This window comes from Colletotrichum higginsianum, chromosome 2 (genome assembly GCF_001672515.1).
Source record: "Colletotrichum higginsianum IMI 349063 chromosome 2, whole genome shotgun sequence".
In the NCBI taxonomy this organism is placed as follows: domain Eukaryota; kingdom Fungi; phylum Ascomycota; class Sordariomycetes; order Glomerellales; family Glomerellaceae; genus Colletotrichum; species Colletotrichum higginsianum.
Window position 1 is genome coordinate 508,807 of NC_030955.1, and position 23,750 is coordinate 532,556.

The 23,750-nt window shown below is 66.5% G+C and overlaps 1 protein-coding gene across 1 annotated transcript in view; it reads left to right on the top strand.

Moving 5' to 3' along the window:
• Positions 1-23,750, top strand: part of CH63R_01925 (Non-ribosomal peptide synthetase) — a gene marked incomplete at both ends in the record, with an annotated part of 37,713 nt that continues 13,963 nt past the window's right edge. Inside the window, one exon of the mRNA XM_018296900.1 lies at positions 1-23,750. This exon is cut by the window's right edge and continues 13,963 nt beyond it. Coding sequence (XP_018161716.1) covers positions 1-23,750 — 23,750 coding nt within the window.

Consider the following 23,750-nt stretch of genomic DNA (forward strand, 5'->3'; position numbering starts at 1 on the left):
ATGGCACCAACTACTACCCCCCAAAACTTCACCCAGGCATCTGCAGAGGCTTCCCTGCTCTGGCAACGCCACTTTGAGAAGCTCGATGCCTCGTCGTTCCCCGTGCTGCCGTCTCATCTAAAGAGACCTCATGCCGCCGCCGAAGCCGAATATAGCATCGATTTCCCGGCGGCGGCGGCGGTTCAGCAGGACCAGGACTCCATCACCTCCGTGTGCCGGGCCGCCCTCGCCGTGCTTCTCGCCCGCTACACCCATGCATCTGAGGTCTTGTTCGGCATTGCGGTCGAAGGTCCTTCCGGTCCGACCCAGAACGTGTTGCCTACCCGTGTCTTTTGCGACCCTCACCAGAGTGTTTCCTCGCTCCTCCGGGCCGTCTCCTTTCACGACGCCGCCGTCCGCGGGCTCAAGCATGCCGGCCTGAACCTGGACAGCGTCCGCCACGCCGGAGACTTTGGCGCCGCCGCGTGTGAGTTCCAGACCGTGCTGGCCGTCACCTCCTCCAGCAACATCCCCACCACCAACACCGCCACCAACAACAACACCTTCAAGTCACCCTCTCTCGACCGCGCCCTCTTCATTACCTGCCGCTTGGCCAAGGGCTCGGCGTCGATTCTCGCCAGGTACGACGAGAGCGTTCTCGACGCCCGCCAGGCCGGCCGTTTCCTGCGCCAGCTCGGCCTCCTGATCAAGCTGTTCCAAACCGCTACCGACGTTGACCACTTACCCCTTGGCGAGCTCGACATCCTCACGGCCGAGGACCGGACCGAGATCCAGGGGTGGAACGCGGCGCCGCTGGTGCGCCACGATGTCTGCCTCCACGACGTCGTCGCCCGCCGCGCCGCCGAGGCCCCGGACAGCCCGGCCGTGTACGCCTGGGACGGCGAGTGGACGCACGCCGAGCTGGACCGCGTCTCGTCTCGCCTCGCGGCCCACATCCAGTCCCTGAAGCTGGACGCCGGCCACGCCGTGCCCCTCTGCTTCGAGAAGTCCAAGTGGATGGTCGCCGGCGTGCTCGCCGTGCTCAAGGCCGGCCACGCCTTCGCCCTCGTCGACCCGGCGCACCCGGCCGCCCGTGTCGCCCAGATATGCCGACAGACCTCGGCCACTTTTGCCCTCGCGTCCCGGCTCCACGCCGGCACCTTCTCCGGCCTCGTTTCCCGCACCATCGTGCTCGAGGACGCCCTGCTTGAATCTCTCCCCGCGGCGACGGCAGCAGCCCCCTTCACGCCAGTCGCGAAGCCTCACGATCTGGCCTACATCATCTTCACCTCCGGCAGCACGGGCGAGCCCAAGGGCGCCATGCTCGAGCACCGCGCCTTCGCCTCCTGCGCCCTCGAGTTCAGCCCGGGCCTCGACATCGACAGGGACACGCGCTCGCTGCAGTTCTCCTCGTACGCCTTCGGCTCCAGTCTCGCCGAGACCATGTGCACCCTCATGCAGGGAGGCTGCGTCTGCATCCCCTCGGACCACGACCGCATGAACGACGTCGCCGGCTTCATCCGCCGCGCCCGCGTCAACTGGTCGACCCTGACCCCGTCCTTCGTCGCGACCATCCCGCCCGAGAGCCTCTCCGGGCTCAAGACGCTGCTCTCCGGCGGCGAGTCCTTCTCGGCGTACCAGCGGGACGCCTTCGCCGGCCGCATCCGCGTCATCAACGCCTACGGCCAGAGCGAGAGCTCGACCATGGCCGGCGCCGCGCGCGTGTACGCCGACACCACCGACCTGCAGAACATCGGCCGCGCCCTGGGTGCCCGGTACTGGGTCACGGACCCGGATGACCCGGGCCGGCTCGCCCCGATCGGCGCCGTCGGCGAGCTGCTCATCGAGAGCGCCGGCATCGCCCGGGGCTACGTCGTCCCGCCTCCGCCGGAGCAGTCTCCATTCCTCGACGCCGCGCCGGCGTGGTACCCGGCCGAATGGCGTCAGACGCAGCGCGCCAACGGATACCGGTTTTACCGGACCGGAGACCTCGTCTGCTACAGGCCGGACGGCACCGTCGCATACCTCGGCCGCCGGGACTCGCAGGTCAAGATCCGCGGCCAGCGCGTGGAGCTCGGGGACGTCGAGAGCCATCTGCGCAAGGTGCTCCCGGGTCATCTGACGCCCGTGGCCGAGGCCGTGAAGCGGTCCCGCGAGGCGAGCAGCGCGTCCCTCGTCGCGTTCCTCTTCGGTCCCTTTCAACCGCACGAGGCCAAACACGACGGACAGGAGGCCTTCATCCTGGACAGTGGCACTTCTCAGCGTCTGAGGGCGCCTCTGCAGAAGGCCCTGCCTGACTACGCCGTCCCCTCGTATTTCGTCCGCATGCGGCAGCGTCCGACCATCGTCACGGGCAAGACGGATCGGAAGGGTCTCCGTGCCATCGCCGCCAAGCTCATCGAGGACCTCATCCAGAGCGCCATCTCCTCTCATTCGGACGGTGCCTCCTCCTCCCCTTCTGTCGATGACGTTGAGCCAAAGACCGCCGAGGATCGGCTGCGGCAGATGTGGTTCCGCAGCTTGCAGCTCCCGGCCTCCTCCAACAGCCAAGGGGCCAACTTCTTCGAACTCGGCGGCGACTCCATCGTGGCCATCAAGCTCGTCAACATGGCCCGGTCCGTCGGCATCGAGCTGACCGTCACCGATATCTTCCAGAACCCGACGCTGAAGGACCTGCTCACGACGATCCGCCAGGACACGTCCCGGGACGGGTCCGTCATCACGGCAACGCCGTACACGGGGCCCGTCGAGCTCTCGTACGCCCAGGGCCGCCTCTGGTTCCTGGACCAGCTCAACCAGGGCTCTTCGTGGTACCTCGTCCCCTTTGCGGAGCGTCTCCGCGGCCCCCTCCAGATCGAGGCTCTCACGGCCGCCTTGCACGCGCTGAAGCAGCGCCACGAGACGCTCCGGACCACCTTTGAGGAGCACGACGGCGTGGGCATGCAGGTCGTGCACGAGAGCCACGTCCGGGAGCTCCGCGTCATTGACGTATCCTCTGTCTCCGAGAGCCATGAGGAGATCCTCCGCCAGGAACAGACGACGCCCTTCGACTTGGCCACCGAGCCCGGCTGGCGCGTTGCCCTGCTCAGACTTGGAGACGAGGACCACATCCTCTCCATCGTCTTCCACCACATCATCTCGGACGGCTGGACCATCGATCTCATGCGTAAGGAACTCGGCATCTTCTATTCCGCCGCCCGCCGCAGCGAGGACCCCCTGGCTCAGCTGGCCCCCTTGCCCATCCAGTATCGCGACTTCGCCCTCTGGCAGAAGCAGGAGGCGCAGGTGGCCGAGCACCAGAGGCAGCTGGACTACTGGACGACCCAGCTCAAAGACAACTCCCCGGCCGAGCTCTTGTGCGATAAGCCGCGGCCCGCGATGCTCTCCGGAGACGCCGGGGAGATCCACTTTGAAGTGTCCGGCCGTCTTTTCTCCCGTCTGCAAGCCTTCTGCCGCAACCAGCAGGTGACCCCGTTCGCCGTTCTCTTCGCGGCCTTCCGCGCGACGCATTTTCGGCTCACGGGCGCCGAGGACGCGACGATCGCGGCACCCGTGGCAGGCCGAAGCCGCTCAGAGATCGAGAGCCTGCTCGGGTTCTTCGTCAACACGCAGTGCCTCCGGACGGTCGTCGAGGCGGACCAGACGTTCGGCCGGCTGGTGCAGCAGGTGAGGGCGACGTCGACGGCGGCCTGGGAGCACCAGGACGTGCCGTTCGAGCGCATCGTCTCGGCGTTGCTGCCCGGGTCCCGCGATCCCTCGAGGAATCCGCTCGCCCAGCTCGTCTTTGCGCTGCATTCCCAGCAAGACTTCGGCCGCATCCGGCTGGAGGATGTCCAGGGCGAGTCTCTGCCCACCGTGACGACGACGCGCTTCGACCTGGAGTTCCATCTGTACAGGGAACAGGACCGGTTCAGGGGCCACGTCCCTTTTGCGTCGGACCTGTTCGAGAAGGCCACCATCAGCGGTGTCGTCGACATCTTCCTCGAAGTCCTGCGCCGCGGCCTCGACGACCCGGATACGCGTATTGCGACACTGCCCCTGGCTGACACGGCGGCCATGGCAGAGGTTCACCGGATGGGCCTGCACAACGTCGAGAAGACGGACTATCCCCGGGACGCCAGTCTTGTGGACCTGTTCCGCGAGCAAGTCGTTGCTCACCCACAGGCTGTGGCTGTCATGGAAACCTTCTCCAACAAGACGAAACTGACTTACACCGAGCTGGACCAACAGTCTGACCGACTTTCCGGCTGGCTCCGTCAACGCCGTCTCGCCCCCGAGACCCTCGTCGCCGTTCTTTCTCCCCGGTCCAGTCTCACCATTCTGACATTCCTCGCCATTCTCAAGGCCGGTTTGGCGTACCTCCCGCTCGATGTGAACATGCCCCTCGCGCGCGTCGAGGCTATCCTCTCGGCAGTCAAGGGCTCCACGGTCCTGTTCCTGGGCGAAGACACGCCTCGACCGGAGATCAAGGTTGCAGACGTTGAGATCGTCTCCATCACAGACGCCTTAAACGACAACGCCACCACCACCGCGGATGCCCGCCATGCAGGCGATGCCTCGGCCGGCCCCACAGCCACGAGCGTCGCCTACGTCATGTTCACCTCCGGATCGACGGGCCAGCCGAAAGGGGTCATGATCGAGCACCGCGGCATCGTCAGGCTCGTGAGGCAGAGCAACGTCAGCACCAAGCTGCCGGAATCCCCGCGTGTTGCCCACATGTCCAACACGGCCTTCGACGCCTCGACGTGGGAGATCTGGTCAGCCCTCCTCCACGGCGGAACCCTCGTGTGTATCGACTACTTCACGGCGCTGGACAGCAAGGCCCTTGCAGCATCCTTTACTGAGCACCGCATCCAGGCCGCCCTGCTGCCCCCGGCCCTGCTCAAGCAGTGTCTGTCCAACGCGCCTGACATGCTGCGCGGGCTGGCGCTGCTCTTCGTCGGCGGCGACCGGTTCGACGGCAGAGACGCCATCGAAACCAAGGCCCTCGTGAGGAACGGCGGCGTCTACAACGCGTACGGTCCGACGGAGAACACCGTCATGGCCACCGTCTACGAAGTCACCGACGAGGACACCTGCTTCGCGAGCGGCGTGCCCGTCGGCCGCGCCGTGAGCAACTCGGGCGCCTACATCATGGATCCCATCCAGCAGCTCGTGCCCGTCGGCGTCGTGGGCGAGCTGGTCGTGACCGGGGACGGCCTCGCGAGGGGATACACGGACCCGGCGCTCGACCGGGACCGATTTATCCACATCTCCGTCGCCGGCCGGGAGGTCCGTGCGTATCGGACCGGCGATCGGGTCCGGTACCGGCCCACCGACGGCCACATCGAGTTCGCCGGCCGCATCGACCAGCAGGTCAAGATCCGCGGCCACCGAATCGAGCCGGCCGAGATCGAGCAGGCGGTCCTCGCCCACGGCGCGGTCCTCGACGCCGCCGCCGTCGTCCGCCGAGCCAAGGACGCCGCCGGCTCCGACGCCACCACCTCGGAAGAGCCCGAGATCATCTGCTTCGTCGTGGCGCGGGACGACGACGCCGCCGTCAACCACACGCCGATCCGCGACGACGAGACGCCGGGCAAGGTAGGCAGTAGAGACGACGAGTTTGCGAGACTAATGGAGAAGCAGATCTGGCACCGCCTCCGGGCCGTGCTGCCGCGCTACATGATCCCGTCGCGCGTGCTCGTGCTCGAGGGCGGCATGCCCCTGAACGCCAACGGTAAGGTCGACCGTCGAGAGCTGACGCGCAGGGCGCAGAACATGGAGAGGAGCAGCATGGCGTTGGGCGGCGGCGGCGGCGGCGGGGCGAGGGAGTCCCCCGTGGCGCCGCGCAACGAGGTCGAGGCCGCCCTGTGCGAGGAGTTTGCCGATGTTCTCGGCCTCGAGGTCGGCATCACGGACAACTTCTTCGACCTGGGCGGACACTCCCTCATGGCCACGAGGCTGGCCGCGCGCATCAGTCGCCGCCTCGAGGTCCGCGTGACGGTCAAGGAGATCTTTGACCAGCCCATCCTCCTCGATCTCGCGGCAACCCTCCGCCGGGGATCGACCCAGCACAGCGCCATCGTCCCCCGTCCCTACGAGGGCCCCGTCGAGCAGTCGTTCGCCCAGGGCCGCCTCTGGTTTCTCGAGCGTCTGTACCCGGGCCTGACGTGGTATCTCTCGTCCTTTGCCTCCCGCCTCGTGGGAGACCTGAACGTCGCGGCGCTGCAGACGGCGCTGCTGGCGCTCGAGGAACGGCACGAGGGACTGCGCACGACGTTCCAGCAGATCGACGGTGTCAACGTGCAGGTCATCCAGCCCTTCGTGCCCAGGCAGCTGCGCGTCGTCGACATCCCCGGCGGCTCCGAGGAGCAGCTGATGCTGGCCCTGAAGAAGGAGAACTCAACCCCGTTCAACTTGGAGGACGAGCCCGGCTGGCGTCCCGCGCTTTTCCGGCTCGGCGAAAAGTCATACGTCTTGTCCATCGTCATGCATCACATTATTTCGGACGGCTGGTCCCTCGATATCCTCCAGCGCGAGCTGGCCACCTTCTACGCCGCGAGCCTCCGCAACAAGAACCCGTTATCCAGGGTGAGCCCCCTGCCCATCCAGTACCGTGACTTCGCCATCTGGCAGAAGGAAGACGCCCAAGTGGCCGAGCAGGAGCGTCAACTGGCATACTGGAAGGGCCAGCTTGATGGCAGCCAGCCTGCGACTCTGCTGTCTGACAAGCCCAGACCGTCCGTCCCTTCCGGCACGGCGGTCGTCCATGAATTTACCGTGGACGGCGACACGTACCGGGACCTCCAGAGATTCTGCCGGAAGCAGCAGACGACGCCCTTCTCCGTGCTCTTTGCGGCCTTCAGGGCAACGCACTTCCGCCTCACGGGCGTCGAGGACGCCACCATTGGTACTCCCATCGCCAACAGGAACCGCCAGGAGCTCGAGGACCTCATCGGATTCTTTGTGAACCTGCAGTGCATCCGAACCTCCCTGGCCGACGACGAGACCTTTGGGACCCTTGTCCGGCAGGTCGTCTCGGCCACGGCGGCGGCCTCGGCGAACCAGGACGTCCCCTTTGACCGGCTGGTTGCCGAGTTGCGGCCCGGGACGCGCGATGTCTCTCGACACCCCCTGGTCCAGATGACGCTCGCCGTGCACTACCAGCAGAACCTCGGCAAGCTGCAGCTCGAGGGGCTGAGTTCCGACCCCCTGAACGCGGCCGAGACGTCGCGGTTCGACCTCGAGCTTCACTTCTTCCAGCAGAGGGACCGTCTGCAGGGCGTCATCATGTTCGCCAGGGATCTCTTCGACCCGGTGTCCATCAAGTCCATGGAGACCGTCTTCTGCGAGGTGCTCCGGCGCGGACTCGAGGATCCGTCTGTGCCGATTGCTTCCATGCCGTTGACTGACGGTCTCTCGGCGATCACCGACAACAAGCTCGACCTCGTGGCCCGGACCAAGTATCCGCGGGACGCCAGCATCCCGGCCCTGTTCCGCGAGCAAGTTGCCCTCACAGGCGACGCCATCGCCGTCAAGGACAGCACTTCGCAACTCACCTATTCCGAGCTCGACCGACAGTCGGACCAGCTGGCCTCCTCGCTGGTCCGTCGAGGCTTCGCCCCCGAGACCATGATCGGCGTCCTGGCCCCGAGATCCTGCGAGGCCATCGTGGCCCTGATGGGAATCCTCAAGGCCGGTCTGGCGTATCTGCCGCTTGATGTCAATGTGCCCCTCGGCCGTTTGGAGAGCATCCTGTCGTCCATCGAGTACAAGAAACTCCTGCTACTCGGTGCCGGCGTGCCCGTGCCAGCCACGCAGCTGGACGACGTCGAGTTCCTCACCATCGCCGAGGCCCGCGACGGTGACGCCAAAACCGCCGTTAAACAGCTCCCATCACCCACGGCAACCAGCCTGGCGTATGTCATGTTCACGTCCGGTTCCACGGGTCGTCCAAAGGGAGTCATGGTCGAGCATCGGGGTATCGTCAGACTGGTCAAGAACACCAACATCCAAACCCAGGCCCAGTCTGCCGTTCCCGTCGGCCACATCGCCAACCTCGCCTTCGACGCGGCCACCTGGGAGATCTATACCGCCCTCCTCAACGGCGGGTCCCTCATCTGTATTGATCACACAACCGTCCTGGACGTCGCTGCGCTGGGCCGCGTGTTCGAGCAGGAAAAGGTCAAGGCCGTCATGTTCACGCCTGCGCTGCTCAAACAGTGCCTCGCCGAGTCCCCGTCGACCATCAAGGGCCTCGAGCTCCTATTCGCATCCGGCGACCGCCTCGACGTCCAAGACGCCCTGACGGCGCAGGCGCTGGCCAAGGGCGGCATCATCAACGCGCTGGGCCACACGGAGAACACGGTGTACTCGACGGCCTTCCACATGCGGCCGGCCGAGCTCTGCATCAACGGCGTGCCCGTCGGACGCGCCATCAGCAACTCGGGCGCCCTCGTCCTCGACCCCCAGCAGCGTCCCGTGCCGCTCGGCGTCATGGGCGAGCTCGTGCTGACGGGCGACGGCGTGGCACGCGGCTACACCGACGCGGCCCTGAACAAGGGCCGGTTTTTCGACATGACGACCGCGGACGGCGAGACCACGCGGGCGTACCGCACCGGAGACCGCGCCAGATACCGGCCGGTCGACGCCCAGATGGAGTTCTTCGGCCGCATGGATCAGCAGCTCAAGATCCGCGGGTTCCGAGTCGAGCCGGCCGAGGTCGAGCAGGTCCTGCTCCGCCACCCGGCCGTCCGGGACGCCGCCATCGTCATCCGGAAGCAGCCGGAAGACGTCCACAGCGTCGAGATGGTCGCGTTCCTCGCCGCGAGGGATGACGAGATGGCCGAGATCCCGCAGAACGAGATTGCCAGCCGCGTCGAGGGCTGGGGCAACCACTTCGAGACGAGCACCTACGTCGACATGGACCAGGCCATCGACGCGTCCGTCGTCGGCAACGATTTCCTCGGCTGGACGTCCATGTACGACGGGACGGATATCGACAAGGGAGAGATGCAGGAGTGGCTGGACGACACGATGGACACGATCCTGGACCACCAACCGGCCGGCCGCGTGCTTGAGATCGGCACCGGCAGCGGCATGATCCTGTTCAACCTCGGCGGCGGCCTCGAGAGCTACGTCGGCCTCGACCCCTCATCGTCAGCCATCTCTTTCGTCCAGAGCAAGATCCAGTCCGTCCCCGCGGTGGCCGGAAAAGCCCAGGTCTACGTCGGCACCGCAACGGACGTGCCCAGCCTCGACGGGCTCCGGGCCGATCTCGTGGTGACCAACTCCGTGGCTCAGTACTTCCCTTCCATCGAGTACCTCCTGCAAGTCATCGACGGTCTTACTCGGATCCCTGGTGTGAAGCGTCTTGTGTTCGGCGACATGCGGTCCTGGGCCATCAACCGCGACTTCCTGGCCTCCCGGGCGCTCCGGGCCCTCGGGCCGGCGGCCACCAGAACCGAGATCCGGCGCAAGATCGCCGAGCTCGAGGACCGCGAGGAGGAGTTTCTCGTGGACCCGGCCTTCTTCGCCGGGCTGACGAGCCAGTTCCCCGATCGAATCTGGCACGTCGAGGTCCTCCCGAAGCGCATGAGGGCCACCAACGAGCTCAGCGCGTACCGCTACCAAGCCGTCATCCACGTGCGAGGAGGGCCATCGGGCCGTGAACCTCAGCAGGCCGTACACGTCGTCGACCCGGATTCCTGGCTCGACTTCAAGGTGTCCCAGCTCGACCGCAGCGGCCTGCTCGGCCTGCTGCAGGGGTCCCCCAATGCGCAGACCATCGCCGTGGGCAACATCCCCTACAGCCGCACCATCGTCGAACGGCTGCTCGTCGAGTCCCTGGACGAGCCCGACGTGCCCGGATCCCTGGACGGCGCGGCCTGGATCTCGAGCGTGCGCGAGGCCGCCGCCCAGTCGCCGTGCCTCTCGCCCTTCGACCTCGTCCAGCTGGCCCGGGAGTCCGGGTTCCGCGTCGAGCTCAGCTGCGCGCGGCAGCGCTCGCAGAACGGCGCCGTCGACGCCGTGTTCCACCGCTTCGAGCCGGGTCACGACAACGGCCGCGTGCTGGTGCAGTTCCCGACGGACGAGCTGCCGCAGGCCCGGTCCCTCGGTCTCATGACCAGCCGGCCGCTGCACCGCCAGCAGAGCCGCCGGGTCGAGGCGCAAGTCCGCGAGTACCTCCAGACGCTGCTGCCGCCGTACATGATCCCGAGCCAGATCTCGGTGCTCGATCAGCTCCCGGTCAACGCCAACGGAAAGGTTGACCGAGGCCGGCTCGCGCTGCGGGCCCAGACGGTGGTGCCGAGGGCCCGCAAAGCCACGGCCTACGTCGCCCCGCGTACCGAGGTGGAAGGCATCCTCTGCGAGGAATTCGCCGACGTCCTCGGCGTGCAAGTCGGCGTGACGGACAACTTCTTCAACCTGGGCGGCCACTCGCTCATGGCAACGAAGCTGGCGGCCCGTCTGACCCGGAGGCTCGAGGCGCGGGTTTCGGTCAAGGATATCTTCGACAGGCCGGTCCTCGCGGACCTCGCCGCCACCGTCCAGCAGGGCTCCAAGAAGCACAACCAGATCCCCTCGCACCCGTACGCCGGCCCCGTCGAGCAGTCCTTCGGCCAGGGGCGTCTCTGGTTCCTCCACCAACTCGGCCTCGGCGACTCCTCCGGCTACCACATGCCGATCGCCGTCCGGATGGCCGGCCCGCTTAACACGGACGCGCTCCGGGCCGCCCTGGCCGCCCTCGTCCGACGCCACGAGACGCTGCGGACGACGTTCGAAGAGCACGACGGCGTCGGCGTGCAAGTCGTGCAGCCGGCGAGCGACACGAACGGCGACCTCCGTGTCATCGAGGTGGCCGACGGCCGGTACGAAGACATCCTCAAGCACCAGCAGGCCAAGCCCTTCGACCTCACGTCGGAACCGGGCTGTCGCGTCGTCCTGCTGCGCCTGGGGCCCGAGGATCACATCCTCTCCATCATCATGCACCACATCATCTCCGACGGGTGGTCCTTCGACATCCTCCAGCGCGAGCTGACCCTCTTCTACGCCGCCGCCCTGCGCGGCCAGGAGCCCGCCATCTCCCCGCTGCCGATCCAGTACCGCGACTTCGCCGCCTGGGAGAAGCAGGACGCCCAAGTCGCCGAAAACGAGCGGCAGCTGGACTACTGGAAGCGCGAGCTGGCCGGCAGCCAGCCCGCGACGCTGCTGTGCGACAAGCCGAGGCCGGCCACCATCTCGGGCGACGGCGGCCTCATCGAGCTGTCCGTCCAAGGTCCCGTGTATGAAAACCTCGAGAGGTTCTGCCGCACCCACCAGGCCACTTCCTTTGCCGTCCTGCTTGCCGCGTTCCGCGCCACGCATTACAGGCTGACTGGTGACGATGATGCGACTATCGGCACCCCTATTGCCAACAGGAGCCGCTCCGAGCTGGAAGACCTCATCGGTTTCTTCGTGAACACGCAGTGTATGAGGATTGCCATGGATGATACCCAGACGTTCGACGGGCTGGTCCGCCAGGTTCGCTCGACAGTCACGTCCGCGTTCGAGAACCAGGACGTTCCCTTTGAGCGCATTGTGTCCTCCCTGCTGCCCGGGTCCCGGGATACCTCGCGCAACCCGCTGGTACAGATCATCTTCGCCGTCCACTCGCAGAAGGATGTCGGGAAAATCCAGCTCGAGGGCCTCACGGGGACGACGTTGCCCTTCACCCCGACGACGAGGTTCGATTTCGAGTTCCACCTCTTCCAGGAGGAGGGCCGGCTCCGGGGCAACGTATTCTACTCGACGGACCTCTTCGAGGAGAAGACGGTGCGGACCGTGGTTGATGTGTTCCAGGAGGTCCTGCGTCGGAGTCTCGAACAGCCGCAGGTCCCTCTGTCTGGCCTGCCTCTGACCGATGGACTGCCGGCCCTGCGCGATCTCGGCCTGTTGCAGGCCGCCACGCCCGAATACCCCCGGGACTCCAGTGTCGTGGATCTCTTCATCCAGCAGGCCTCGTCCCACCCCGACTCCGTTGCCGTCAAGGATGCATCGTCTCGGCTGACCTACGCTGAACTCCACAAACGGTCGGATAAGCTTGCGTCCTGGCTGCGCCAGCGTAGGCTCCCCGCCGGCTCCCTCGTCGGGGTGTTGTCCCCTCGATCTTGCGAGACCATCGTCGCCCTTTTCGCCATCCTCAAGGCCGACCTCGCCTATTTGCCGTTCGACACCAACGTGCCCACCGCCCGCCTCGAGGATATCCTGTCCGAGGTGTCTGGCGAGAAGCTCGTGTTGGTCGGGGCCTCGGTGCCCATGCCGGACCTTGGCGTGCCCGACGTCAAGCTGGTCCGCATCGTCGACGCGATGACGGCGTCTCATCAAGGGCAGCAGAACGGCTTCGTCGCAGCACCCCCGGGCCCGAAGGCCACCAGCCTCGCCTATGTCATTTTCACCTCCGGCTCGACCGGCCGCCCCAAGGGTGTGATGGTCGAGCACCGCGCAATCGTTCGTCTCGTCAAGAACACAAACAAGCACCTGCAAATCGGCGCCGGGTCCAGCATGCCGCACGTCTCGAACCTGGCCTTTGATGCAGCAACGTGGGAGATTTACGCGCCGCTGCTCAACGGCGGCACCCTCGTGTGCCTCGACCAGATGACGGTCCTGAGCCCCCCGCTGCTGCTCGAGGCCTTCCGCGTCAACAAGATCGCCGTGGTCTTCTTCACGACGGCCCTGATGCGCCAGCTGCTCGAGGAGATGCCGTCCATCATCGGCAGCCTGGACGTCCTGTTCACCGGCGGCGAGACGATGCGGCCCCAGGACGCATTCAAGGCCCGCGGGCTCGTCAGGAAGGCCCTCTGCCACGTCTACGGACCGACAGAGAATACCGTCTTCAGCACCATGTATACGATGAGGTCCGACGAGGGCTGCGTCAACGGGCTGCCCATCGGACGCGCCATCCATAACTCGGGCGCTTTCGTGATGGACTCGCGCCAGCAAATCGTCCCTCTGGGGGTAATCGGCGAGCTCGTCGTCACGGGAGACGGGCTGGCCCGCGGGTACACGGATCCGAGCCTCGACCTGAACCGCTTTGTGCAGGTTACCGTCGAGGGCAAGTCCCTGCGCGCGTACCGGACGGGTGACCGGGCGCGCTACAGGCCGGCGGACGGCGAGATCGAATTCATCGGCCGCGTCGACAACCAGATCAAGATCCGCGGGTACCGCATCGAGACGGCCGAGGTGGAGACCGCCATCGCCGGTTTGTCCGGGGTGCGCGATTCGGCTGTGGTGGTCCGGACATTTGAAGACCAGCAGCCGGAAATGGTCGGCTTCGTCACGGTCCACTCGGAGACCGAGGTGGGTCTTCCGGAGGCCGAAGACGGCGACGGCGGTGATCCGAACGGCCCCACTATCGCCGCCGCAACGGAGCGCGACGTCCGGAAGCGTCTCCAAGCCGCCCTGCCGTCCTACATGGTTCCGTCGCAGATCATCGTCGTCGATCACATGCCCCTGACGGCGAACGGCAAAGTCGACCGCCGCGAGCTGGTCAGGAGGGCCCAGACGACTCTGCGGACCAGCACGGTCTCGCTCCGCGTTGCGCCCCGTAACGAAGTTGAAGCGACGCTCTGCGAGGAGTATGCCAAGGTGCTGGGCATCGAGGTCGGCATAACCGACAACTTCTTCGACCTGGGCGGCCATTCGCTGATGGCGACGAAACTCGCCGCCCGGATAAGCCGCAGGCTGGATGCCCGCGTATCGGTCAAGGACATATTCGACCAACCCGTCCTCGTCGACCTTGCGGCCGTTATACGTCCCGGGTCAACACTCCACAGCCCCATAACTCCCATGCCGTACTACGGCCCGGTCGAACAGTCCTTTGCCCAGGGGAGACTTTGGTTCCTCGACAAGCTGAACGCCGGTGCCCTATGGTATATGATGCCCCTCGCGGCGCGTCTCCGGGGCCCTCTGCGTGTCGACGCCCTGTCCGCCGCGATCAACGCGCTGCAGGAGCGCCACGAAACCCTGCGCACGACGTTCGTCGAGCAGGACGGCGTCGGCGTGCAAGTGGTGCACCCGCCCCGCGCCGTCGAGCTGAAGGTCGTCGACCTCTCGGCGGCCCGTGACGGCGAACGCAGCTACGTCCAGCCGCTCAAGGACGAGCAGACGACGCCCTTCGACCTGGCCTCCGAACTGGGCTGGCGCGTGACGCTGTATCGCCTCGGCGAGAACGATCACGTGCTGTCCATCGTCATGCACCACATCATCAGCGACGGCTGGTCCGTCGACATCCTCCGCAAGGAGCTCGGCGCTTTCTATGCGGCGGCGATCCGCGGCGAGGACCCGTTGTCCCGCGTGCGGCCCCTTCCCATCCAGTACCGTGATTTCGCCGTCTGGCAGCGCAACGACGTCCAGGCCGTCGATCAGAAGAAGCAGCTCGAGTACTGGACCGAGCAGTTGGCCGACAGCACGCCGGCCGAGTTCCTGTGCGACAAGCCGCGGCCGGCCATCTTGTCCGGAGATGCCGGGTTCGTGGAGATGACGATCAAGGGAGCCGTTTACGAGAGCCTGCAGTCCTACTGCCGTGCCAACCACTTCACCTCCTTCGCCGTGCTGCTCGCGGCCTTCCGCGCCACCCACTTCAGACTTACCGGTGTTGAAGACGCAACAGTCGGCACGCCCATCGCCAACCGCAACCGACCCGAACTCGAGGACCTCATCGGCTTCTTCGTCAACGCCCAGGGGATGCGCACCGTCATCCAGGACGACGAGACCTTCAACAGCCTCGTGCGGCAGGTCCGCACGACGGCGGCGGCGGCGTTCGAGAACCAGGACGTCCCCTTCGAGAGCGTCGTGACGGCCCTCGTGCCGCCCAATGCGCGCGACGCGTCCCGGAACCCGCTCGTGCAGCTCATGTTCGCGCTGCACTCGCAGCACGACCTCGGCCGGATCCCGCTCGAGGGGCTGGCCAGCGAGCGCCTCCCGACGCCGGCGACGACCCGGTTCGACCTCGAGTTCCACCTGTTCCAGGAGGAGGGCCGGCTGGGCGGCAGCATCCTGTACGCGTCGGACCTGTTCGAGCACGCCACGGTGCAGGGCATCGTCGACATCTTCCAGGAGGTGCTGCGTCGCGGGCTGGCGCAGCCCGACACCCCGATCTCGTCGTTGCCGCTCACCGACGGGCTCGACGGCCTGCGGGCCACGGGTCTCGTCGACGTCGAGAAGACCGAGTACCCGCGCGAGTCGAGCATCGTGGACGTCTTCGCCGAGCAGGTCGCCGCGGCGGGCCCGGACGCCATCGCCGTCAAGGACTCGACTTCCGCGCAGCTGTCGTACGCGCAGCTGGACCGGCAGTCCGACATACTGGCGTCCTGGCTGCAGAAGCAGAAGCTCGCCGCAGAAACGCCCGTGGCCGTCTTTGCGCCCCGGTCCTGCGAGACCATCGTGGCCTTCCTCGGCATACTCAAGGCCAACCTCGCGTATCTCCCCCTCGACGTCAACGTCCCGGCCGCACGACTTACCTCTATTCTTTCTGCCGTCGACGACGGTAAGGTCCTCCTCCTTCTCGGATCGACCGTTACGAGACCGTCCCTTGATCTCCCCCACGTCACAATGGTGCCCATCAGCGATACCCTCCGTGACGCCCCCAGCAAGTCCTCCATCCAGCACCTCCCCAAGCCAACCGCCACCAGTCTGGCCTACATCATCTTCACATCCGGGTCAACGGGCAGGCCCAAGGGCGTGATGGTCGAACACCGCGGGATCATCAGGCTCGTGAAGAACAGCAACGTGGTCGCCAAGCTCCCGCCCGCCGCACGCGTTGCCCACCTCTCCAACGTTGCCTTTGACGCGTCCACGTGGGAGATCTACTCGGCCCTGCTCAACGGCGGCACCTTGGTCTGCATCGACTACTTCACGACCCTCGATCCGGCGGCATTAAACACCCTCTTCCTCAGGGAGCGGATCCAGGCCACGATGCTGCCCCCGGCCCTCCTCAAGCAGTGCCTCAAGCCCATGGAGGCCACCCTCGGGGCCCTGAGCCTGCTGTTCGCCGCGGGTGACCGCTTCGACGGCCCCGATGCCGCCGCCGCCTCGCGCGCGTTGGTTTCCGGAAGCGTCTACAACGCGTACGGCCCGACGGAGAACACGATCCTCAGCACGATTTATGAAGTGTCCGGGCAGGACCCCTTCGTCAACGGCGTCCCGATCGGCAGGGCCGTCAGCAACTCGGGGGCGTACATCCTCGATCCCAGCCAGCAGCCCGTCCCCGTGGGCGTGATGGGCGAGCTCGTTGTCACGGGAGACGGTCTCGCCCGCGGCTACACGGATGCCGCCCTCAACAAGGACCGGTTCGCCCAGGTGGCCGTCAACGGGCAGGTCGTCCGGGCGTACCGCACGGGCGACCGGGTGCGTTACCGTCCGACGGACGGCCAGATCGAGTTCTTTGGCCGGATGGACCAGCAGGTCAAGATCCGCGGGCACCGCGTCGAACCGGCCGAGGTCGAGCAGGCCCTCCTCACGCACGCCGACGTGCTGGATGCCGCCGTCGTGCTGCGCCGACAGGAAGGCGAGGAGACGGAGATGATCGGGTTCGTGGCGGCGCGCGGCGACCAGAGCCTCGAGACGCAGGAGGCCGGCAACCAGGTCGAGGGCTGGGGCAACCACTTCGAGACGAGCACGTACGCCGACATCGAGACCATCGACCAGTCGGTCGTCGGTAACGACTTCATGGGGTGGACGTCCATGTACGACGGCAAGGACATCGACAAGGGCGAGATGCAGGAGTGGCTCGACGACACCATGGCGGCGCTCCACGACGGCAGGCCGGCCGGCCGCGTCCTCGAGATCGGCACGGGCACCGGCATGATCCTCTTCAACCTCCGGGGTCTCGAGGGTTACGTCGGCCTCGACCCGTCCAGCTCGGCGGCCGGGTTCGTCAACGGCAAGATCCGGGCCATGCCGTCCTTCGCCGGCAAGGCCCGCGTCGCCGTCGGCACAGCTCTCGACGTGGGCAACGGCGGCCTCCTCCTCGACAACAACAACAACAACAACAACAACAACATGGTCGACGCCGGCCTCGTCGTCACCAACTCGGTCGCCCAATACTTCCCCTCGGGCGACTACCTGTTCCAGGTCATCGAGCACCTGACGCGTCTCCGGGGCGTCCGGCGGCTCTTCTTTGGCGATATGCGGACCTACGCCACCAACAGGGACTTCCTCGCGGCCAGGGCCTTGCACGATCTGGGCTCCGGCGCGACGCGGGATGACGTCCAGCGGAGGATCGCCGAGCTGGAAGAGCGCGAGGAGGAGCTGCTGGTTGATCCGGCCTTCTTCACGGGGCTCGTGGCGCGTCTGCCGGACCACGTGTGGCACGTGGAGATTCTGCCGAAGCGCATGAGGGCGACCAACGAGCTCAGCGCGTATAGATACGCGGCCGTCGTGCATATGAAGAACCCGGAGGACGACGAGACTAAGGAGAAGACGCGGCGACAGCCCGTCCACGCCATCGAGACGGACGCCTGGATCGACTTTAAAAAGTCCCAGCTCGATTCTGCCGGGCTTCTCAACCTTCTCAAGTCCAAGTCCAAGTCGTCTTCCTCTACCATCGTCCCCGTCGCCAACATCCCCTACAGCAAGACCATCGTCGAGAGGCTGCTCGTCGAGTCCCTCGATGAAGACGACGAGACGCAGCGCCTCCTCGACGGCGCCCCCTGGATCTCCTCCATCCGTGATCTTGCACGGAGCTACGCCGCCCTTTCTGGGGCCGATCTCGCCGACGTTGCCGACCAAGCCGGCTTCCGCGTGGAACTGAGCTGGGCCCGGCAACGATCCCAGAACGGGGCCATCGACGCCGTCTTCCACCGCCGTCACCTCATCGGGGATGACGACCACAACAACCACAAGAACCACCAACAACAGACCCGCGTGCTCTTCGACTTCCCCACGGAGCACCTCGGCCGTCTGTCGAACCTCCTCGCCAACAGCCCCCTCCAGCGCCACCAGAGCCGCCGTCTCGAGACCCAGGTCCGCGACCACCTCCAGACCATCCTCCCGCCGTACATGGTGCCCGTCCAGATCGTCGTCATGGACCGCCTGCCCCTCAACGCCAACGGCAAGATCGACCGCCGCGAGCTCGCGCGCAAGGCCAGGGCGGCGCCGCGGACCAAGGCCCTCCTCGCCGCCACGGAGCGGGTCGAGCCGCGCAACGAGGTCGAGGCCGCGCTGTGCGACGAGTTCTCCGCCGTCCTGGGCGTCGACGTCGGCATCACCGACAACTTCTTCGACCTCGGGGGGCACTCGCTCATGGCCACCCGTCTCGCCGCCCGCCTGTCCCGCCGGTTGAACACGCAGATCTCGGTCAAGGACGTCTTCGACAACGCCCGCATCGTCGACCTGGCCGCGTCCATCCGCCAGGGGTCCAGCAGGCACAACGCCATCCGGGCTCTGCCTTATACCGGCCCTGTCGAGCAGTCCTTTGCCCAGGGCCGCCTGTGGTTCCTGGACCAGCTGGACCTTGGGGCATCGTGGTACATCATGCCGCTTGCCGTCCGTCTCCGCGGTCCCTTGGACGTCGAGGCGTTGGCCTCGGCCTTTCGTGCGTTGGAGCTCCGGCACGAGACGCTCCGCACCACGTTCGAGGAGCAGGACGGCATCGGCGTCCAGGTCGTCCACCCGTACGACCCCAAGGATCCTCTCCGGATCATCCATGTCCAGGACGGCGGGAGCCATCTCGACGAGGCCCTCCGGAAGGAACAGAGCCTCCCCTTTGATCTCTCGACCGAGCCCGGCTGGCGGCCGGCCCTCCTCCGCGTCGGTGACGGTGACCAGGACCACGTCCTCTCCATCGTCATGCACCACATCATCTACGATGGCTGGTCCCTCGAGATCCTGCAGCGCGAGCTGGCCTCCTTTTACGCGTCTGCTGCCCGGGGCCAGGACCCCCTCGCCCACGTGCCGACGCTGGCCATCCAGTACAGGGACTTCGCCGCGTGGCAGAGGCAGGAGGAGCAGATCGCCGAGCATGAGCGGCAGCTGTCCTACTGGCGCCAGCAGCTCGAGGGGAGCCAGCCGGCCAGCCTGTTCTGTGATCGGCCCCGTCCGGCGGCGCTCTCGGGCGACGCCGGCATCGAGTCCGTCGTCGTCGAGGGCCCGACCTACGAGAACCTCCAGGCCTACTGCCGGGCTCGCCAGGCCACCCCCTTCATCGTCCTCCTCGCCGCCTTCAGGGCCGCCCACTACAGGTTGACCGGCATGGAGGACGCAACCGTAGGCACGCCCATTGCCAACCGCAACCGGTCCGAGCTCGAGGATCTCGTCGGTTTCTTCGTCAACACGCAGTGCATGCGCATCACCATCGACGAGGCCGACGAGACCTTCGAGTCCCTCGTCCAGCAGGTCCGGGCCACGGTCAACACGTCTTTCGAGAACCAGGACGTCCCCTTTGAGAGGATCGTCTCGGCCCTGCAGCCCGGGTCGAGGGACACGTCGCGCAACCCGCTGGTGCAGCTCATGTTCGCCGTGCATTCGCAGCAGGGGCTCGGAGGCATACAGCTCGAGGACGTGTCGAGCGAGCGTCTACCCAACGCGACGACTACACGCTTCGACGTGGAGTTCCACCTCTTCCAGGAAAAGGGGCGGCTAACAGGAAGCATCGTGTATGCCACTGACCTCTTTGCGCCGGCCTCGATCCGCGGCGTCGTTTCCGTATTCCAAGAGGTCCTCCGCCGCACACTGGATGACCCCAAGGCGGTCCTCTCGTCTCTCCCGCTGACGGATGGCCTGGCCGAGCTTCACAGCAAGGGACTCCTCTCCATCCCGAGGTCGCCGTATCCGAGAGACGCCAGCGTGGCTGACGTGTTCCGCGAACTGGCCCTGAGCCAGCCCGATGCTCCGGCCGTTGTTGATGCCTCGTCCACCCTGTCCTACTCGCAGCTGGACCAGCAGTCCGATACGCTGGCGGCGTGGCTTCTCCGACGACGGGACATGGCTGACGAGGCGCTGGTCGGCGTGCTGGCGCCGCGGTCCTGCGACACCATCGTTGCGTTCCTGGGCATCCTCAAGGCCAACATGGCCTACCTCCCGCTGGATATCAATGCCCCGGTGGCCCGTCTCAACGCCATCTTCTCGACCCGTCCGGGACGCAAGCTGCTGCTTCTCGGCAACGATACCCCCGTGCCCGACTCGTTGGCTGAGGACGTCGAGACGGTGCGTCTCGGCGAGGCCCTCAAGACCTCCCTCGCCATCCCGCCCACCGCCTCGAAGCCGTCCGCGACGAGCCTCGCGTACGTCATGTACACCTCCGGGTCGACCGGCACGCCAAAGGGCGTCATGGTCGAGCACCGCGGCATCGTGCGTCTCGCCAAGAACACCAATGCCCTCGCGAGACTGCCCCCGTCGGCCCGCATGGCCCATATGTCCAACATTGCCTTTGACGCCGCCACCTGGGAGATCTATTGCGCCCTGCTGAACGGGGGCACCCTCGTCTGCGTCGACTACTTCACCGCCATCGACGTCAAGACGCTGCAGGCCCTGTTCGCCTCCCGCCGCGTGGAGGCCGCCGTGTTCCCGCCGGCCCTGCTCAAGCAGTGCCTCGCCCTCGCCCCGGCGACCCTGGCTTCCATGCAGTTCCTCCTGACCGCCGGCGACCGCTGCGATCCCCGTGACGCCGCCAGGATCAAGTCCATCGTCCCGGGGACCTTTATCAACGCCTACGGCCCGACGGAGAACACCGTCCTCTCCACCTTCCACGAGGTCACCGACGAGCCCTACGTCAACGGCGTCCCCATCGGCCGGACCGCGACCAACTCGGGCGCCTACATCATGGACGCCCGCCAGCAGCCCGTTCCCATCGGTGTTGTCGGCGAGCTCGTCGTCCTCGGCGACGGCCTTGCCCGGGGATACACGGACCCGGCGCTGGAGGTCGGCCGGTTCGTCGAGATCTCCGTCGACGGCCAGCCTCCGGCCCGGGCCTACCGCACCGGCGACCGCGTCCGATACCGACCGGACGGTCAGATCGAGTTCTTCGGCCGCATGGATCAGCAGGTCAAGATTCGCGGCAACCGCGTCGAGCCGGCCGAGGTGGAGCAAGCCATCCTCCGGCACACGGCCGCCTCCGACGCCGCTGTTGTTCTGCGGAGACGCGACGGCCAGGATCCCGAGATCGTCAGCTTCGTCGCCGTCCGGTTCCCCAACGGCATCATCGCGCCGCCGGAGAACGCCGAGGCCGAGGCCGCTCAGCAACAGCAGCAGCAGCAGCAGTTCGCCTCCAAGACGGAGAGAACAATCCACCAGAAGCTACAGAGCGTCTTGCCCTCCTACATGGTGCCCGCGCAGATCGTCGTGCTCGACCAGCTGCCCCTGAACGCCAACGGCAAAGTCGACCGGCGTCTCCTCTCGAGCAGAGCCCAGACCATGGCTGGCTCGGCCTCCTCTTCTGCTGCTGCCGCCGCCGCTTCCACCCGCGTGGCCCCCCGGAACGACGTCGAGGCAGCGCTGTGCGAGGAGTACACCAGCGTGCTCGGCGTCGACGTCGGCGTTCACGATAGCTTCTTCGACCTCGGAGGGCACTCCTTGCTGGCCACCAAGCTGGTCGCCCGCCTCAGCCGCCGTCTGGACGCCCACGTCTCCGTCAAGTCCGTCTTCGACCACCCGGTCCTCGCCGACCTGGCCGCCACCATCCGCCGAGGCTCCAAGAAACACACGGCCATCGAGTCCACCGAGTACCGCGGTCCTGTCGAGCAGTCCTTTGCCCAGGCCCGTCTCTGGTTCATCGATCAGCTCGACCTCGGCGCCTCCTACATGATGCCCATCGCCTTCCGCCTGCGAGGGCCCTTATCTGTACATGCCCTCCGTCTGGCGCTCCACGCCCTCGCGCAGCGCCACGAGACGCTCCGAACGACCTTTGAGGAGCGCGAGGGCGCTGGCGTACAAGTCATCCACGACAACAAGAGCCTCGAGGACACCCTCCGAGTCATCGACGTGCCGGCATCGTCGTCAGCGTCAGACACGGACGAGGCCTACGCCTACGCCGAGATCCTCCAAAAGGAACAGTCCACCCCCTTCGACCTCGCCAAGGAGCCCGGCTGGCGCGTCTCCCTGCTGCGTCTGGGCTCCGACGACGACCACATCCTCTCGATCGTCATGCACCACATCATCTCCGACGGGTGGTCCATCGAGGTCCTCCAACGCGAGCTTGTCGCCCTCTACGCCGTTTCCCTCCGCGGCCAGGACCCCCTCGCCCACCTGAGTCCGCTCGCGATCCAATACAGGGACTTCACCGTCTGGCAGAAGCAAGAGGCCCAGACGGAGGAGCACGACCGCCAGCTCGAGTACTGGACGAACCACCTCCAGGGCGGACAACCGGCCAAGCTGCTTCTGGACAGGCCCCGGCCCGAGGTCCTGTCCGGCAGCGCGGGAGCTGTTTTCCTGAGCGTCGACGGCGAGGTCTATGATGCCCTGCAGACCTTCTGCCAGGCCCACCAGACGACGTCTTTTGCCGTGCTGCTCGCCGCCTTCCGAGTGGCTCACTTCCGTCTCACGGGCGCCGACGATGCCACAATCGGCACGCCCATAGCTAACCGCAACCGGGCCGAGCTTGAGGATGTGATCGGCTTCTTTGTCAACACGCAGTGCATGCGCATCGTGATCGACGACGAGGACACGTTCGGCAGCATCGTCCAGCAGGTCCGGTCGACGGCGGCCGCGGCCTTTGAGAACCAGGACGTGCCCTTCGAGAGGGTCGTTTCCGCCCTGCTACCCGGCACCAGGGACACGTCCCGCAACCCGTTGGTGCAGCTCATGTTCTCCCTCAACTCGCAGGAGGGCCTCGGCCGGATCCAGCTCGAGGGCCTCGCGGGCAGCGAGGCGATGCCGGCGGCCGCCACGACCCGCTTCGACGTCGAGTTCCACCTCTTCCAGGAGGCCGGCCGCCTGGGCGGAACGGTGCTCTACTCGTCCGACCTGTTCGACCGGGAGACCATCTCCGGCGTCGTCGACGTCTTCCAGCAAGTCCTCCGCGAGGCCCTCGCGCACCCGGAAACGCCCCTGGGCGCGCTGCCGTTCGCCCGCGCCGAGGAACAACTCCGCGACGCCGGCCTGCTGGACATGGAGGTGACCAACTACCCGCGCGACGCCAGCATCCCAGACCTCTTCCGCGCCGAGGCCCTCGCGAAGCCGCGCGCCGTCGCCGTCACAGATTCCTCCTCCCAGCTGACGTACGCCGAGCTGGATCGCCGCTCCGACGACCTCGCCCGCTGGCTGAGGCGCCGTCGTCTGGACCCGGAGACCCTGGTGGGTGTTCTCGCGCCTCGTTCATGCGAGACGGTCGTCGCCTTCCTCGGCATCCTCAAGGCCAACCTCGCATACCTCCCGCTCGACGTCAACGTGCCCTCCGCGCGCGTCGAGATGATCCTCTCCTTCGTCCCCGGCCGAAAGCTCGTCCTGGTCGGACCGGACGTCTCTACCGATACCACCTTGTCGGACGTCGAGTTTGTGCGTATCGGCGCCGCTCTCAACGAGGTTGCCGGCTCCAACGGCTCGGCCAAGGAACCCGCAACGTCTTCCCCTCAGCCGGGCGCCAGCAGCCTCGCCTGCGTCATCTTCACCTCCGGGTCAACCGGAAAGCCAAAGGGCGTCATGATCGAGCACCGCGGCATCGTCCGTCTCGTCAAGGAAACCAACACGCACCCGCCGACGGAGACGAATCCCTCCGCGACGGCCACCGTCTCCCATGTGTCCAACTTGGCCTTCGACGCCGCCACATGGGAAATCTACGCGCCCCTTCTCAACGGCGGCACCTTGGTCTGCATCGACCG